General features: G+C 39.8%; 1 protein-coding gene across 1 annotated transcript; it reads right to left on the bottom strand.

Annotated features, from left to right (window-relative positions):
- Positions 1-1088: 1088 nt before the first annotated feature.
- vapal (VAMP (vesicle-associated membrane protein)-associated protein A, like) lies at positions 1089-19622 on the bottom strand. The gene is made up of 6 exons (XM_073492067.1): positions 19473-19622; positions 11057-11209; positions 7543-7646; positions 6023-6103; positions 2988-3167; positions 1089-2266 (listed from the first exon to the last, which is right to left on the bottom strand). The coding sequence occupies exons 1-6, from the start codon at positions 19528-19530 to the stop codon at positions 2105-2107; spliced, it is 738 nt and encodes a 245-aa protein (XP_073348168.1). The 5' UTR covers positions 19531-19622; the 3' UTR covers positions 1089-2104.
- Between the last annotated feature and the right edge of the window lie 349 nt (positions 19623-19971).

The raw sequence follows: 19971 nt of genomic DNA, 5'->3' as shown, positions 1-19971 counted from the left end.
GTAATTATTTCCACTACTGCCTGACTAACATCAGATTTTGAGGCTGAAATGGAAAAAATTTAAAAACCTGTTAACAATTTAGTATCTACCAACATTAGTTTTTCTTAGTAATAAACAAATACAGTATGTAGATAAAGATCCTTTGATTTCATAATACTTTATAACTACATTTAAAATGTAATAAGTGACCAAATAAACTTGTCAGTGCTCTGTGGTGAACAGTTTGTACAGGAATTTTGGCACAATAACTGCCAACTTCTTTGACTTTTCTCTACTACAGTTTCTAATACCGATTATCTGTGATTAGCCGATTTTCAACTTTTTCTTCTTCCAGATGCAAGAGCTGGCAGCTCTGAGCCAACTCGCAGCTCCTCTGTTGCCTTATATTTACAGCGATGTAACATTCAGTTGGCCTCACACTATCTCTTTATATAGTCCCAGCAAAGCTTGTAACATGTTATTCTCCCTCTCTCTCCTGCCAAGTAGAAAACACAAAATAAACCCAGTGGACTTTTCCCACGCTACCCTGTCCTGCACGAGTCAGTATGAATCATATTACTTTACATTTTAATAAAATGATTGCAGGTTTCACTTCTGGAGGGAAAATAAGCATCTTGTAAAGAAGGTTCTGTTTTTTAGCCATCATGCTGAAATGACCACTGCGCATTTTACCATACTGTACCAAATTATCTCAGCAGAACTACCGCCAATAAACTGAGTGACAGCCCTTGTTTGAGTAAGATTAAATCATCTGAATGTATAAGAATTGCCTCCCTTTCCTGACTTAATTCAGTATATAAAGCATGTAGAATAACTTCACACAGAATTTTCATTTCGACCTCGTAGCAGAGCAGATGTCTGAGGTTGAGAAGCATTCTCTACTTTTGTGAAAGCCAAATACAAATAGCTGGAATGTCAAGTTTAATTAAAACACGTGGTTAGCTCACAAACTGTACTCTGTACTTGTAGTAAGCAAAAAAGCACCCGATACACAGTGTTGGCAACAAAACTGACGGAAAATTTGGCGCACAGTATTTTGTGGGTGTATCAATGGAGGGGGAGACACAGGAAAAGACGGCTATCAAAACCACATTTTTTCATTTTTATTTTTTCAATGCTTAATACCATGGGACAGGATTTTAAGAATGGAGATCTTATTTCAGTCAATATTTGCCTCAGAAGGAATATATGATTTGTATAATAATAATAATAACAATAATAATAATAATAATAATAATAATATAAAGTCTGCATTGGTGTTGTGAGGAAAAGGAAAGGACAGAAATGTACAAGAAGGAGGCACCTATATCCCAGCTGGACCTGAACATTCCGAACAAGAAGTAGAAATTACAAACTGAACAAATTTACTTCAGAGGCAATCCAGCAACAGGTAGCAAGGTCTTTTTGATGGAAGTTCTTTCCTTTTCTGTTTAAAAGGATTTAAAACAACATTTACAAGACACCTAACATCCCATTCGATTCCTATTAAAAACAACCGAGAGGGGGGGGGGGGGAGAGAGAGAGAGAGAGAGAGGGGAGGGGGGGGGAGCGAGAGAGAGAGAGAGAGAGAGAGGGGAGGGGGGGAGAGAGGGGGGAGCGAGAGAGCGAGAGAGAGAGAGAGAGAGAGAGAGAGAGAGAGAGAGAGAGGAGAGAGGGGAGAGGGGGGGAGGGGGGGAGAGGGGGGAGGGGGGGGGGGAGAGAGGGAGAGAGAGAGAGAGGGGGAGAGAAAATCTAATCTTTTGACTGCCTCTAACCCATGGTTCACTCTAGGTGCATCTTCCATGTTGACTGATAGTATACAACTTTCATTGTCCCGGCACATTACCTGTATAATCCAGCCATCAAAAAACAGAAAACAAAAAAGGGAGCAATCACTTTTTTTTGTCGCCTTTCTTTTCTCATCTCTCTGTGTGTACTAACCGTGTGAGATTGTAAAAAGGCGACGCCTTCGAATGATGCTGTACAGATGTGTTCACTGTAGGCCACACTACCAATGATATGGCAAAGTCAACAGAAAGACTTCTCGGTTTTTCCAGGCCTGTTTTTATTCCGGAGCCGGGGGGGGGGGGGGGGCGGGGGATACGGCTGGCATGCATCTCCCAGTCTACAAGATGAACTTCCCTAGGAAGAATCCGATGAAGATGGCTGCTATGACGACGAGGAGGGAGGGCAGGGAGGCGGTGCTGGCTTCTCGGCCGAGGAGGCTAGTTGAGTTCGATGTCATGTGGTCTGAGCGGGGTACCTTTCTCATTCTAAGACCTTCGTCCTGAAACAGAGGAAGAGGAGGAATGAAGGACAGATCAGAACAATACAGGTCTCTTTCTTGATCACATCTGCCACTTTAAACAACTGAGTCAATAATGTCACTAAAGTTTCTCTGAAGCCAAATCTTCTCTGTAAGAATGTGTGATATGTTTAGTTGAAACATTCAAAAATTAACTCACATTATCAACAGAACGTGAATAACAATCTGACATATAACATCTGTGTATTGCGCTGCAACTTCTGTACTTCTTACGTACTGCACCTTTAAGTGCAAACTAGCAGAGTGACTTTAGATTTTAAGGTCTAATAAGATTAGTTGCTTCATCAGATGAAGCTCCAGCTAGCTGTCAGCTACCCTCAGTTTAATGAGTGTCAATTTGGTGTCACATCGTCATCACAATACTGGACAATGTTACTGCACATCAAAGTTTTTCGTCACATGCAGTCCTCTCGTCTGGCCAACATGTTCAAAGGTCAGTAAATGCAACCTTTTAAGACTAAATACTCTACTAAATAAGAGCAGTGTGACATCAGTTTTCTGACCTTTGATTTAGAGTAATTAACTCAGAGTCAATTATTTTTTTCATTGGGGATTTCTGCTATACAACAGGGTCCACTGAGTCATATTTGGTTTTACTTTCATCCTTTGTAAAATGCTTCAGAATGAAACGCAAAAACAATGTTTCATCATGGTATGAATATCATTTGTCAGCACATCTAACCTTTAATTGCCGGTTCTCCTCAGCCAGCTTGTTCAGCTCAGCTTGCTGCCTCTTGCACTTCTCCAGCACTCTCTTCAACTCGGAATCGTCCAGTGAGGCAGAGACAGGCACCGTGGCTGCTGTTGAGTCGCCCTTCGCAGAGTTCATCACCGGGGCTGCTTTGGTCGCCTCCACGTCATTCTGCCCGACAAGCAGAGGGAGAGAACCACTGAAGTGAAATCCAGCATGCCCTGAGCTAAGTAGGGAGGTTAGCCTCTAGACGGGAACCCGTGCCAAAGAAAGGCAGCCTTGTCCGAGGCCCAGAAGCTCACAGTGCCAGATCAAAGAGACCAGGGAGGAAATGCGTCCCTCCAGAAGTCATGTTTGATGTGGCTTTGTTTTGAGGGAGAGACTACATGACGGCATGGGGAAATGAAGGGCTTTGTAATGGAAATACAACTACTGTATTGTAGTCTTAGGTTTACAAATCAATACATGGGCAGGATATGAGGTTATCATCATCTGTGCCACAATCCAAATTATATAGAAGCCCTTTCAGGCCCAGGTAATTTTTGAACCGAATGATACAAAGTAAGTCAGTGTTTCCCACACATAGACCTAACTTGGTTGGTCCTCTTCGGTATATTAATGGCTGCTCAAGTATAGTTGCAATGTCATTCGATGCATGTTGTTTTTGATCTGCTACATAATTAACTACATGCTGCGGAGTCGTGTGAGAAAATATCCTAAACGCTCGCCGTGTTTCCTGGGCGTCTTTATAAAACTTGCTGCTGATGAAGAAAGCAGATAAATGTTGCTGGTAGAGAGAAACAGAAAGGAGAGAGAAACAGATATGCAAGGCAAGCCAGTGTGCTTGTATTAAGGTGGACAACTGAAAAAGTGAATGTGAGAGTCTCATTCTCAGGTCGTCAAATACCAACACCGCACAGGGTCGAGCAGATAATTAATCCTTATTTTTGGCTGAACATCCTTTAAATTACATTATAAACATGAGCAGTCATGCAAGAACTGTGTTATTTAGGCGAATATTAATTAAAACCGCAAGCCATCAGATCTACACAGAGGTAAGCAAGATACTGAATATGACCACATATTTGATTCGGTTCTACTACTTCTGAAAGTAAAAAAAACCCCGCACACAATTAATTGTTTGTGCTCACTGCATTTACAACATTTGTCCTCAGACCTTCAGAGATAAAAGTAGTGGTGGACAGTGTGGGCATGTTTTTTTGGTTCTTTCATCATGTTTTTGACCTGATGCACCTGTTTAATTGCCACTGGCTTTGAGTACTTCGATACTCGGTGCTACACACATTACGTTGGCAGTAAAAACACATCAGGGTTTGATACCCAGCTCTTCTTTCACACTATAAAAACGCATTTCTGCATTATAACATTACATTTTATACTACGTCTCCATCCTACTTAACACGTTTTCACAAAACATACGTGCTTACACGTGCCAAAGCGGAGAGCAGACACAGTGCTGACTCAACAGTCCACTTATCCACACTGTAGCTTCTTAGTGTAAGCTAAATCTGGCCTTGGTGGCACTTTCACCTGAAGTATGCGGGAATGCTAAGCTGTCCAGCAGCGATGCTTATCTAAATCCTGATTACACTGAAGGCTCATTAATACATGCTCCCAGAGTGTTCAGAGCCGCAGGTTTATTGAGTACAAGCTTATGCAATCCATCACAATAGCCCTGTAATATAATCTTTCTTTGTACAGCCTATAATATTCAGTTTGTTGTCACTCTGACAATACATTGGAAACAATTTTCTGAAGTCCAATACAACACTTCTACTTGAGTCGTACTGAGAGCCATGCTGAGGTCTCCAGTTATTGTACTGGCAAACAACAATGTTTGATGCTTAACTGTAAGCAAACACCCACACCATTCAAGCTGTTCATCTGTCAGAGCTCTTCGCTCACCTTGAAATGGTTTCACAGCAGCTACACTTAGTATTCACAGCGGAGCACTTGGGTTTGATGTAGGCGGCATAGGTGACGTTAACCACTAAAATGCTAAATGCAGTGCAAAAGGCACCTGCAGGCTGAGGTTCTTTAGCTCCACAACCATCAGATGCAGGTTAATAATCTGTGCATCCCACAACAGAACATTTACATATGTTATGTTAAAGAATATCAAAGTTGTTTGCAAAAACATTTTCACTTGCACAGGTATGTGCAGTGTAAACATGAAACATATTTCTCTGAGGAGGTATATTTATCCTGACCCATCACTGTACCATGCTTTAATTATATCTTTGCATAAGCACTTTTTTGGCCGTCAGGTTGGAGTAGTTTAACAGGTACACACCATTTTTCAATATCAAGTGACGACCTTCAGCATATACCAGTTACAATTAAAAGGTCAATGCACCTTTATTTGATATTTGTGGTAGGTGTTCCTTTGTTTCTGCATTTTCTAAATATACCTTTGTATTAAAAAAAAATGTTAGTGTCATGATTTAGAATAAAAATCTAATGTAACTACAATTTACTCAGGTAACATTTCAAGTCACTTTGCTTAAGTATTTCCATTTTCTGCTACTTACTTTACTTTTACTCCACTACATTTATTAGATAACTTTACTTACAAGTGACTTTGCAGATTCAGATTTATCAGTGTTGATAGGCTATTACTTGTGAAGTGTAACCTATAAGGCTTTGTTAAATCAATTTATTTTGAGGACAACTGAACACAAAAACACCAATATGGATGATAAGAAAATTGCTGACAATCAGTCTACACCTAATAGAGATTGAGCAAGAATGATGCACATGAGGGGGGAAGAAAAACTTAGGAAGCCAAAGTTTTGTATATTTTTGCACCTGGGACAAGGCCTTGAAACAGCACTCTCTACTAATTTGACATTATAGGATTTTTTCGAAAGTTTTTGCTTCTATGGAAAGCTATGGCATTCTGGAAATGTCCAAACCAAGTCCTTCAGTGACAAAAAACATAGTTCAGGTTATAATATAAATTCTGTGGAAATAAGCTGTTTTTAATGCGCAGCAGAGCCTCTTACCACTTTATCGTTTTCAGAAGGCAGCTCGAAGACACATCTCAGCTTGGAATCCATGAGATCATCGGGTTTTGCATCTTTCCACTGGTGGAGATGAAAAATTGGCATGTTATTCATCAATTTAAACTGCTAGCAGCTGGATTCCATCCACACACACTTCAACCCAGTTCATGCTATTCACATGCAACGCAGCCTTGAATCTATGGACATTACATAAACATTAAACATGCACAGCTTCATTTGAAAAACTGTAATAAGCCCTTCCTCGTTTTCCTATACAAAATAGCCACAAACTGTCACAAATGTACAGTTTTTCCACTGGCTTTAGGTCTGCATTTAAGAATGACAAATTTCCACAAGGTCAGCTCCTTTACCGAGACATTTTTTTTGTGAATTTATACACTTACTCAGAGAAAAGGGCTCATAACGCTCAGAACTGCTGTAAATAATCTGTGTGATAAGTGAAAGCTACAGCACAGAAATGCAAAGGGCTTGGGTAATGCCATGGAACCAGTTTATCTGATAAAACAATAACCTTATTAGATTCCCCTTTACTTATCAGAACCAGTCAGACCTTTGTTCCCCTAAAATTCCTGGACTTTACTAAAGACAAGTCAGTTCATGAACAAGACTACAAGGAATGTGCATGTTTTACTGACTGACAAAGTCTTTGCTGCCATCTGGTGGATAACTGGAGAATGCATCTTAGTTTGTTTGATGTTTTTGCCATATTTGTGCAAGGAGAGAGCTTTGCATGGCAAGCAACTCTGCAGAAGGCATCCATCATCCATAATTGATGATCAAATCTAAATTTTTCTAAGTAAGCATAAATTTGTGGTGGACTATTGATGATCAAAAATCAATGATGGCAGGTTTTCAAGTCCTGTAGAATATTTCATGAAGACAGTTAAGGGCCTTTAATTCTCAGGGTTAAGAATGTATGCATATGACTCTACCACAGCAAGAGCACATTTTTGTTCTCCCCTATTTTGCTGTTCACTTTCTTTAATGCGAAACATATTCTGAGCTGTCCAAGCTGTAAGAACCTAGTTTACTGTAAACTGTGGTGAACAGTATCTTAATGAAGCAGGATACAATATCTTTTGCTTACATGGTGACTGAAATCCACCTGGAATCATTAGACTCATTCTCTGAAATAATCTCTTACACTCTTACTCTTCACTTGTTTGTTGAAATTGCAACTGGTTTGGGTTGTTTATTTTGGTGTGGGCTGGCTGAGTGACACGGCAAATACAATGGAGTCCAACTAGAGAATCCCAAGCAAACTGGTTTCTTACACAAGAAAGAGTATAAGTTTCTTTCATACAGTGTAATCTATGCATGAAAACATCCTCATTTCTGATGGTATGTGGATTTCCCCAACATGAAAATGGCAGGTGAATCAACAACTAACTGTTGTGAAATGTAAAGCAGGTGCTAAAAAAGTGTATTTTGGTATTCTCATTTTAAAAACAATACCTTCTTCTAAAAGTCAATAAAAAATAATAATAATCATCACTTACCAATGAATCCATGTCAGAAACATTTGGCGGGGCAAAAATCGTCTGCACCATGAATTTATGTTTACTCTTTTCATTGGGGTCATAGTCAAAGGGCTGTAGCATGACTGTAAAGAAAGATGAACAATGTTAGAACATTTGAGCAAAGACAGTTCCACACAGAAAACTAATAAATATTCTAAATATTGAGCAAAATACCCGAAACATCTATTCTGAAATCTAATTTGCCAGAATGTTATGTTCTCCATGTAATGTGGCAATCTCAAGTTCAAATATTTGGCCCACACTAAATGCCAAATGTTGACGTCTAACCAACGTCATGTCGTTGTCTTTTTCTTTCACTGGTTTATTATACCATCGTCTATCCAATTTCAAGAGTTCAACAGTATCAAACAAACAATCTCTCCTGTGTGGTTTGATGGTTGGCTGCTCCAGAGGACAGCAATTGTAGTCAGGTTAAATTAATGTCACTTATAGAGTATAATGTAGTTATGTAGACATTTAATTGCAGCTACAAATCCATGTCAAAATCAAAGAAATTAACAAAAAAAACCAAAACAAAAAACAAGATAATCTATGCATCATCTATCTTGCACAGACGAGATCCCATGATCATAGTCTCAATCATCACAACATGCTACTTTCACTGCAACAAGCAACAAGTTGGTTAAGTTAGCCTACTTCTAAATGCTGTAGAGTGCTGCTCACTTCACAACGGGAACTTTGCAGATTTTCAACCAGATTTGTATCACTACAATATTGGTAGTGTATGCAAATGAACAATTTTAAACTTCTGCACCCACAAAAATCGACCAAATTATTAAAAATGCATGGATTTTGGATGGATTTTAGGGCTGTTGTATTGAATCCAGATTGTACTTCCTCATTTTTCAATGCATGCATTCACAGATACAAAAGAATATAGTCGGATTTCCAGAGAGAACAAGACGCCCCTCTCTCTCTGATCGATCTCAAGCAATCTGCCCATTTACCTACTACTATTTATTTACTACTCATCTAAAGTGTTTTCAGAAACATATTTTAGTTGCATAAGAGAGAGTTTGTAAACCAGAAGTGGTTGCTACTGTCAGTACTGTGAAAACAGGGGCTGAAAAAACCTATGTAAAACAAGGCAGTGCTGATCAGATATTAACCATGATCCTGTTCATTGTCCATTTCTCACCTTAAATTTTTTCAAAAATATATTTTATTGTAGTGTTTAACTATAATTTGATGTTGTTTGTTACCAGCCAGCTGTCTCACCGTTTCCCGTTTCAAAACGGCTGACGAGCCAAAAACAAGCACTGCCCAACTAACAGTATGTCACCCATCAGCGGAAGTGTTTGTTGCTCCAGTGCGACGCAATGCATTCTGGTTGTTGTAGATTGTCTACTTTTTGAGCAAAAGGGAATACCAGAGCCCTATTTCTCCATTTTCTCCAGTCATCTAACACCAGTTTCAAAAACGTTTACATTTTTCTCTGCATAGACTGCCCAGTTTATGCAAGGGCCATTTTTCTCGTTGTGAAACACTTCTTCAAGTCATTAAAACATACTCGCAGTAGAGGTCTGTATTATTGAAATAACCTGACATGGTGTCTGAGGCGGAGCTACCATGAAGAAACCGAGCCCTAATAGGACTGGTATTATTGACACGAGACAGTAATCGAATAAACCAGCAAACCTTAGTGTCAACTGTCATTACCACATAAGAGAAGTGTGTTCACTATAACCAACTGCAACTGATTATTTTATGCTTCTGACATGTTTCATGTCTGTATTATATTTTCAACTGAAATTTTCTGTAGATATCACAAGTACTTAAGCCTAGAAATAACCAATAATAATCGGCATAGTAATAATCGACAAAAGATATCCATATATGTTTAATGGACTGTCCCGTCCTCTGGCGTGTGAAGCTGAAATGAGGAGCAACTGAAAAGTTTGGGGATTTTTTCCTCCAGTGGCCCTTAAACAAAAGGACAGAAGAAATCCAACGATGATAAATGAAAAAGTGATTATTATATCCTCCAACTTTCACGAGAAAAAACAAAACAACAAAACTAAAATCAGAAAAACAGAATCTGCAGGGATGACTATGGTGACCGTGTTATTGCAGACATGCCGTTATTGTCAGTTACACACAACAATGTCAAAAAACACACATTGTAATGTGACCACCCGTGGATCCCAGAGACTCACTACATAATAATCACTAATGGTAATATGTACTCAAAGCAGGCGGTGAATCACTATACTGATCTGCAATCAAGCAACATATCTAAGCAGTGCATTTATCAATCTTCTGAAGAAAATATTTGGAACATAGCAGGAGATATTTGAGGTGAGGTGAAAAAGTACCAACGACAATTTGGGCGAGGCAGCTATCCTTAATAGATCCCATGATGCACCAGCCAACTTTGTTACAAAAAACATATTTAGGCTAATTTGAAGGGCAGACTGAAAATCTAATTTTGCCATCAGCTCCAATTACAATATTAAGATGGATTGCTCGTATGAATATTCCCTGTATATCATAAAAGTCATTTTACATCTACGACCAGATATTTTCTAGCATGGCATTACTGTGGCAGGCCCTTGTGACAATCCTTCAGTGACTACTGCATGAAAAAGCAGTTTCCTTTAAGAGCACATTTTTAAGTTGACAGTTTGCTGTAGGACTAGGACTAAGCATGCTCGGATCAGGATTTTTGGGGCTGATCACGAATTACCGATTCCTAGAAGCAGTATCCACTGCTAATGATGAAAAGGATGTTTCTTTACTTTTTGTCATCTATAGTATAGCTTAAACATCATTAAAATGTTGAGGAAATAAATAATATGTATTTGGATCGATTCAAAGAAATAGTTTTAAACAAAATGAAAAGTTAACTGTAAACTGTAAAAAACAGACTTAAGAAAAAAAAAATATGACACTCATTTGTTTTGTTCAAAGAGAAAGATAGTTTTCTTTCTCTACAGTGCATCCTTTTTGGAAATGGGCCTCATCTCTGCAAGATACATCAAGTAGCATATGTTTCCATAGCCTTAGGCTACATAAGTTGGTATTTGTTAATACTAAAATACTGCACGCTAATACCCACTTGCAATATATGACCAATCAGGTGAATATATTGTGCAACTCTTAAAGAGAGTTGTTTGCATGCAACTATATTTGGCAATGTAAGTGTTCACTGATGGTATAGTGGTTACAGTGGTCAGTTTCTGTCCACATTCAACATGTGCATTACATTGGCCACAAGTGGATGTGGACTATGTGGACTTGTTTGGGTAAAAACTGCTTCCACATATCACAGCCTGGGGTTTTGACACCTCAGCTTCAACCTAGTATGTGGCCTTGTCAAGCTACAACCAAATCGTGCTATATTTCCCTAAACTTGTTTCCCTCTCAGGTTTCCCACTGTCTCTCTCAATCAGCAACAACATTTTGTGCACTAAAGAGGAGTCCGTACACTAAACATAAATGAAAAACTAATAGCCATTACTTGAAAACTTACCAGAGATTATGACAGTTGCCCCGGGATCGATGACACCGCTGTTTGGCCGTACACAGTACCTGCGCGGCGCAGTCGTCTTCACTTTGAAACATACTTTTTTGTCAGAAGGGTTCTTCAGTTTGAGGTTGGTGGTGACTACATCTGTGAAAGGACCTGGTGAAAAGGCAAACACAAGCACATCATTGTTTTATTTCTGCATTTAGAGTACACTTTTCTCCTGTGGGTATACCACTACAGCACGGCTGCAAATGGAAATAAAAGCTACAAATAATATTCTTGTAGCTATATTTCTCAATGAAAGAATTATAAGAAGTGGTGCAGTTCTTTACTTTAACCGTCAAAGCGAAGTTTCTGCTACACCATGAAACTACAAGGGAGTTTATATCAGACGATGACGGGTAAACATGTTGTTTACAGCAGAACTGCAGAAACAGGGGAAATTCAATATTTCCAGTTACACCTCATCTGTGGAAGACGCATAGGGCTGCAGTGTTTGCGTGCCAAATTTAAATAAGAACTTTAAAAAGATTAGCTGAAAAATACTTCAAGTCTACAACTAGATTAGGCCTACAAGACTCCACCACTAATCGAATACTGACTTCTTGGCTTGAACCTGGAGAATATTTTTACCATAAGTATTTTAGAAACAAGGAATAGATGTACAAGCAGGAAGCAATAAAACACCAAGATATTACCAGTTTACTTCAATACATATTAATCATGACTTGCGATATATTTTCTAGAATATAAAAAATGTCAGCTAATACCTAGGATTTGCTTGGTTGGAGGATTACATCAGACTTTCCAGCTACCTTTTAGTGCGTAGCTTGAAAGTACAACGATACAGTCCTGATAGAGGAGTACAATTACCTACAAATGCAAAGCTTAGCATGAGACATTCAGGAAGATAAGGACTTTCAAAAGGTTCCTGCACTCCTTTCATGGCATGTCTCCAGAGGAGAAAGGCCAAACCACCTGATTCAAATTAGATTCTTTTCCACACTGATTTCATATAGATGTCCCATGCTCATATTTGAATTTTTAGTCCTGCCATCCTCAGGTCATATATCCAGAGATCAATAGTTTATCTATCTTGTGACAGAGCTTGCTTCAAATTAGGTCCCTAACCATGGTCAGCACCATCCAGCTTTGTCGAAAAACGCTACTGGAGGCCAAGTCAAAGATACCCAAAATTCGATCAGCACAATCAGTCTGGGAGTCAGTAAACAAATGTGTCCCTTGATGAAAGGTTAGCAGACATCATAGTATGGGCACCTGGGATTTATAAATTGTCGAGTGTTGAAGGTAAACTACTTATGATAAACAGATTCGCTCTCAGATCCTTTGAGGGACTAGGCCTGGTTGATAAAATGATAGCAATATTTATCGATGATAGACACGCCGTTGAGCAATAAGGAAATAGTTCGGCAAAATGTTCAATAGTTTCACGTGAACGCATTAAATGTAAACCAACATAACAGCACATAGCGAATATGCCCTGGCTTACTAACATCCTATCATATCTTTTGATATGAGTGACACGCGAACAGTCAATCATTTATCAGCTGTGTAGTTCGGTTGCACCATCGCCACGTGACAACAGGAGAGCATGTAAGATGCGTTACTATGGACCGTATTTGTCACAAGACCACCCTGCTTTTCTTGTGGGCTGATACCGCCTATGAGCCGCAGCCATGCCAGCAAACATACTGACCAGTTCGGCCTTTGACCAAGTCTTCCGCTGCTCTTCTCTGTGTTATTCATCCTCCAGAGCTACTCTTCGTGTTGGAGTGTCTCAAGGATAGTTAGGTAAAGCGGATACGCCGGCTCTGGCCGCTGCTCCGCAACCCAGCCTGTTTGTTCTACCTACGAACCCTGAAACAAGTGGTCGGCAGGATCATCACGGCAACTACGACTCACAATCTGTCACACCAGCTCCTCCGCTGACCAAGTGTTTTACAAGCCAACCGCAAGAAAAACACAAGCACAACACAAGCAGGTCAGCTCGCCAGTATGGCAGTATCTTTGTTTATTTGTGTATTTTCCATTGCTGTGTTAACATAATTATAAACTGTGTGCCTTGAGTTGCCTAAAGAGTTAACTTCAACCTTTTTCGCTTGGTCATTAAAAATTATCAAGAATTATCGATATCGGCCGATATGAAACTTCACTATCGGACTTTTTGGCCCCATCCCCCAGGCCTACGAGGGTCACATCTTTAGCAGATGCAAATTTAATCCTGGGCATTGGAACAGAACTGTAGTTTAATATTTTCTCAACAGACAGTCACAAGGTGTACTCATGCCATCATGTTATGCAGGGCAAAAGGGAAATTATCAGGTCATGGAGAATCACAGAGGCTGCTCAGACCTGGTATCAGCATGTCTGAGTGATCCGATCACGAGTGGACAGCTCTAAATACAGGTGTGAAGGCCCCTAAAACATAATGAGGATGCATTTGAGATCCGATCACTCAGACCACATTCGGCGGCGGTCTGGGCCACATTCTTTTAGCAGTGTGACCCAGTGTGTGTCCTGGGCCACATGGAAGGACTACCTTCTCAACTGACATCCTCCGTGAAGCAAGAAGAAGCCTCAACAACAACATTCAGGATGAATTACACACCGTCAGTTTATCATGAAGTTCATTGAATATAAAGGGCTCTCTTTACCTGCCAATGTTAGCAACAGATTTCTGCTTCAACCTATTGAACAAGTGACCGCAATATCCCCAGATTTCCTTAAAGTTGAGAGTTGTTGAGTGAGGAGAAACGTTATAAACTTTGTGCCATGCCATCGATGACTAATTCTAAATCATCTGTGCCTTCTTGAATATTCGGTGTTAAATGTAATACATCAAGTTGTTTCTTTCCTTGTCAGTTTGTCACGGCATCACTGTACAAGCCTGTCTGCTTCCATGTCTAAAGTGTGTCCTACCTGCTAATATGTAGCAGCTGGTTGAACTCACCGTTTCAACCGATTTCACCAGTTACACTAAATTTATGAAAGAAGACAACATTGTATTTGACAGTAAACATTTCAAAGTTAACAAAAGCAGTAAAGAGTAACCAATATAGTCTACTTCTTTCTGGGAGAAAGTCCGCTGGCTCCCTTAGAAATTGCTCAGTTTTGTAAGTTGTTGAGTTAGGAGAAACTTTATAAACGTTGTGAAACGCTGTCTCTGAAAAATTCTTAATAATTTGGGCCTTCTTGTGAATTTAGCAAATGTTATACATCAAGTTCTTTCTTTGTGTTAAATACACTGTGTCTGTTTGTCCCAGTGATATAAATGCTTATTTGCATGTAGCGCAAGGAAGTGGAATCAGATCACAAGTGCTCACTCAATAAATGTCGAGACGCGTTATAATGCCAGGTATGAACTGTGACTTGGAGCTGTCCACTTGTCATTGGATCACTCAGGACCGATGTTAATACCATTATCTTGAGCTGAAATATGAGGTTATACCGTTTTGTTTTTGTTTTTTTACATGCCTTGTATGTATCCTGAAAAGTCATTAAACATGTCACAATTTTTGTGCAAAAATTACTTCATGTGATGCCCAGTAACTGTGGGGTTCAAATGTTTGAAATGCACTTATTCAATTTCTCTTTTTAAGCTGATATTACGATATTTCAAAATAAACTCCTGATTGTCAGGTTGCCAGGTCCCTCCCCTGCTTGGCAAGTTGGACAAAAACAAACACATAATACATCAGCGTTGACAGATTCAGAACACAAATGGTGATTTGCCCAAAGTTTTGACTCCTTTGAATTGTTTTCATACATAAAACATTGAAAAACATGAAAAATATTCTTTCTACTTTCCATATTGTTTTTGTTTTTTTACAGCTTGGCTGCAGCTAAAGTTCACAAAGCCTACATTCAGCCTTTCCTCCACACCAAGTACTCAGATAAGAAGCAATGCATGACCAGATTGGAGTGGCTCCACCCAGCTAAAGCTAACACGTAAAGTTATGGTGATGACTGGGGCGTTGTTTTCAACAAAAGGTGCATCACAAAGGAATTCCTACAAACCTGAAAAACCTCATCACTGGCACTGTGTCTACAACATCTGATATCCCTTTATACAACGTGTGCTTCAAACATCATAGTTTTTCCTGAATAGCCTTCAGCAGCAAGTGGCAGAGAACGTCAGGTGGCTCCTGATGAGGCCGCGCCCAGTTATTGTAAGAAATTGGCAACTGCAAAGTGTGATCGGTCATCATAACTGACAATAATGGTGATTGATAGCAAAGTTATGTTCATAAGGCTTAGTCAGAGCAGTAATGCGAGTCCATTTCTTATGATGTTTGGCACAGTTCAAAAGTGTATAAGCAGGCATGACAAATACAGCTTGTCAACCATTCCTCCTGACTTTGCACATGCCTGATGGCTTTCTGATGTCCTTTACCTGCTGATGGGACAAACAGGAAACAGACACTTTTGACTAATGCACCATACATACCAAATTATCAAGAGCAGCAGCTGCTCTTTAAATGAGAAGGATTAAGGAGGTTAAAACCATGACTCAGATGATTTATCAAAACCCTCTTCTGGCACACAGACTCAATAAAAAACACACAGGCCTAAGACAACTGAGTAACCGCTCCTGCGAAAAGGCATTTAAGGTTGACTGAGATACATTTCTACACGGTTTGTGTTTTATACACTGTAAGCATCACAGAAACCAAGACTGAAACAGTTAAAACATTGGAAAGCAGTTGTGCGCATCAGATATACACCCACATAGCCTGCATCTATTGCCTAACTCTGAGATGCCACCTTTGCTCAAGCAACGTTAGCACTGTCTCTCTCATCTCTTGTATGTATGCTGAGTTAGGGTCCCCCAGGCCAGTCCTATTCTAAAAATACCAGCCAAGGAAAGGAGGGCTGCCCCCTCTAGCTTGCTGGAGGAATCCCAGCAGAGGCTCTAAAACAGACCAGCTCTCAGATACAAGCAGACCGATTTAGCTCGGCCTCTGTGACAGTAACGGAGCTGTGGTCATCTTCCCTCTCCTCATATTGCTTCTCAAAGACGGAATAGGTACCATTTCATTTCCCACTGCGTTCCTCCAATAATACAGAAAACCTACAATCTGAGTGATCCTTTCTCTTTCAAAATATTGATTTGGATCAGGTTTAACAATCTAATATCATGCTGGTTTATATTGGGGAGACAATTAGTTGGAAGGAACAAAAACCAAACTCTTATAATAAATCTTTGTATCCAGACTCAGGCCTGAATACACAAGGTTAAAAATCAAGACTATTCAAATTGTACTAGAGCAGATGCAGCACTCATTTAGCTCTAAGTCAACTTGCTAGTTGTTCTCCTACTAAGATACCAAATACCAATATATTTGCAACTATTTTGCATTTTGATTTGAATTTCTTCCTCATGCCTAGACACATTTTTTTCTTAGTGCAACAGAATCTGACTTGTTTGATTATTAATAAATGATCATCAGTATCGACATCACCTTTATCATAGCTTTGCAATTTGAACTTGCATTCATTCCAGTATTCAAAGGGTAAAGGTTTAATCTGAGGACAGAAAATGTTAACCGTGTGACTGATCAGTAATCAGAACAAGTCTAATTAGAGCAGAATTTCTTAATCTGGTAAAATGAGGCCCGTGATGAGATTATGATGTACCATGTCTCCCCCATCAGACTAACTATCGATATCAACTCAAGGTTCAGCTGAGGGACAAAAACATTTATGTATTTTGGTTTAACTGTCTTGACCACATTAATCATACCTTTATGTATCCAAAACAAACGGACTGGACTGACCAGTGCAGCACATCTACTCTCAGATTTTTCAACCTTGTGACTGAAGAACAGTATAAAACATAATAAAATATATCAACCTATCGTTTCTGGGTATTTGAAATGCTACTCATTTTATGCACCATCACACTCTTTTTTTTGACAGGGATTTGACACGCGCATTATTTTTGAGGCTTAATCAAAATGGGAAACAAATGTTTCTTCAAAATTGTGATATCTATCGTTACTACAGTCTCTCTGCTGCTCTCTGCTACTATCCATGAAAATAACATGTGTATCTCACTGCATATTATTGCTTTGTTATATTTATCTTTGAATATCTACAATTTTATGCCTTCAAAGTTGTGTCAATTTTTCCCTGTAGTATCGAAAATAGTATTGAATATTGATATTTTTCAGGGTATTGTATCAAGGTTGGAAATGTTCATATTGTGACAACACTTGACCATTAATGCACCAGTAACCTGTTGCACAAGCTGAACATAAGTTTAATCAGATGCTCCCAATTAATGTCAACTGCTACATTTTACCTGACCAGTTTTTAATTGATTTTCAGCTGTATACCCTTGCAATTTCATTGACTGGCATGCCTGTATGTAAAGCTGTGCATCTTGCAGGAAGGCTCTATTAACCACAAGCCATGCATGCACCGAATAACTGCAGTCACAGGCATAACTGAAGCAGAGACAACGCTCTGATTTAAACAAAAAAGTTGACCATTTCAGTAACTAATGAATGCCTGAACGATACTGAAAAAGAAGCATTCAAATTGAAATTATTTCGACAGAAACTGTGTGTCACGATTTTAGCTGGAATGGTGATTTTGGCAGCATGATTTTCACTGTAAGAAATATCTATTTAAAAAATATGATGGTGTGATTTTTGCTGGGGACTGTACATCTGGAGAATATCATTTGTAGGCCGGGGTCATTTCTGTAGCACCACTATGATTCATTTATGATGGCATGTTTTCCACATTTTGCCTTTATCAAACAATTGCAGCTCCTGGAATATGGATATAGCACTTAGCCATATTTTGATTAACTTTTCAGCCCAATTTTGGGGGTAAACATGAGGCTTTTTTTGTTCTTGCATCTTGTCCGCCTGTCGTATCACCAGGCGTAGAATTCCAAACTGTGTAAAGGTGTATAAACATGTGACTAAAATCGGTTACACATTGGACACCTCATCACCAAAACATCTCAATGACTTTACCCCACCCAACAGTACTCTGTGGGTCTGGTATTTGACCTGGTGACATCTCTAACAATGCTGTCAAGTCCAGGCTACAACCAACATCCACTCATACCTAGTGCTGACCAACAATCAGCCTCTTAGGAACAGCAAGACAATGGGCTGAAAGATTCTTGGTTCTCAATGACAGTGGCAAATTCAGCAACAATATAAAACAGTGTCCCATTGACAATAATGCCTGCAGCAGAGACAGAGTAGTATCTGGGACAAATACAAGAAATGCAGAGAAGAGTTCTGGGTCACAATGAATAATAGTCATAATAAATAGCTCAACAGCTGGGATTGCTTTACAGTGCTATGGCCTTGGCAGACTAGCAATAATGAAACTTGTAGTTACATCAGCACAATGCAGTTTTACTGCTAGCTGTTATCTAAATCACTTGTAATGGTCACCTAATCGCAAGAGCTTAAATCATACAAAAGTCACAAGCCTAGACTACAGCCGGGAGACGAGACTGATACGTGTCCAAGTGGCAAAACAAGGCAGGTTGTTGTTGGAGAGCAGCTAAAAATGAAGCTGGATAACAACTTGGACATTAGCAAGCTAGCCTAGCTATCATTAGCCAACGCTTAACTGACACATCATTGAACGTTATCACTGCAGGGCTAAGAAATCTGTGGCAACCTTATGTATTGATTACTTTGGTTTCTCCTCGTGAATGGGGTGTGAAAACAATGTGGGCCGTTGACATATTTTACTGAACATAAAGAGCTAACTGGTTAGTACCGTGAGGGGAAACGAACTAACGTGAACCAAATGTTGCTGTAATTTGTGCCTGGGGGTTGTTAACGTGAGTTAGCCAAGTTTGTCACTCCAACAGTCAGTCACTTTACAAGCTTGACATGGCAAAGTGTCTGCCAGAGGTGTGTCAGGATAGACTCTACATTTGACGCTTAAAAAGAGTTAATTTCCTTCTACAATACGTCCGGGTTGTGACTGGTAAGCATTTCAGGGAATAGGCTGAGCCCCGAGGAAACAACAGTTTGCTGTTGCTAACGCCACTAGCAACAGCAGACGGTGAGTAGCTCACGTTGCTGCTAAAGTCACTTGCAAATACGGAGCCTTCTGCGCTCACTTTAATTCAGCTTCACACCATCTGACAGCTGCCCCACACTCTTCCACCTCTTTGCTAGGTGTTGTCATGAATGGCAGGCGGTCAAGATGCACGCCACGCCGGCTATCAACGTCACTACAGTGCGGGGATACAGCGGCCCGTCTCTTCCCCGGCTAACTTAAAATGGCGGTGAATGCTAGCTAGCTCGCTAGCAACGAAATTCGGCTTGAGGGAGTGTGAAATCTTTTCAGTCAGGTAATTCTCCACCACTACTCGCTGGACATCTCGCACGTCAAGAGATTTGGATTCACCTACCTTTAAATTTGAGGTCGGAGGGAGGGTCAAGGACAAGGATCTGATCCAACTTTGACATTTTAGCTGTGGGGATGCACTTGGTTTCGGTATCGGGGAGTAACTGACAAGTGGAAATCCTAGATCCCCTGCCACCACTGAGTCAAACGCTGACTGAGCGCTGCGAACGAGCATGTGGGTACAAATACTTGAACGCGCGAGCGCACAACCCTGTTGCGCGCCCTCGTGCCTCAGCGGCTGATGTGATTATGGTACAGGCATAAAGTAGTTATACTGCGAGTACACGGAAGTATTGTGGAGGTAAAAACAGATTTATAAAATGAGTGCAGTCCTGACTTGCCCCTTAACTAGTTAGATGTAAGTTACATGGTCTGTGGGTGAGAAAGTGAACATGGATCTTTCAATTCTAACACTTAAAGGGGCACTATGTAGTTTTGGAGAAGACATTCAAACTCAGAATTTTAAAGGTGCATATGGTAAGTTATTGTGTAAGGTATAGAAA

The sequence above is a fragment of the Pagrus major genome, chromosome 21 (assembly GCF_040436345.1).
Source record: "Pagrus major chromosome 21, Pma_NU_1.0".
Classification (NCBI taxonomy): domain Eukaryota; kingdom Metazoa; phylum Chordata; class Actinopteri; order Spariformes; family Sparidae; genus Pagrus; species Pagrus major.
The sequence above is the reverse complement of the archived record's forward strand: the minus strand, read 5'-3'. Positions and strand labels throughout refer to the sequence as shown.

What these genes read in the sequence shown, in the direction of transcription:
- vapal (XM_073492067.1), bottom strand. Translation starts at nt 19,530, where the DNA reads ATGTCAAAGTTGGATCAGATCCTTGTCCTTGACCCTCCCTCCGACCTC. An exon ending in CTCCGACCTCAAATTTAAAG is followed by an intron (nt 11,210 to 19,472) that starts GTAGGTGAATCC and finishes CCTTTTCACCAG; the next exon opens with GTCCTTTCACAGATGTAGTC. An exon ending in AGGAGAACCGGCAATTAAAG is followed by an intron (nt 2,267 to 2,987) that starts GTTAGATGTGCT and finishes CCTCTGTTTCAG; the next exon opens with GACGAAGGTCTTAGAATGAG.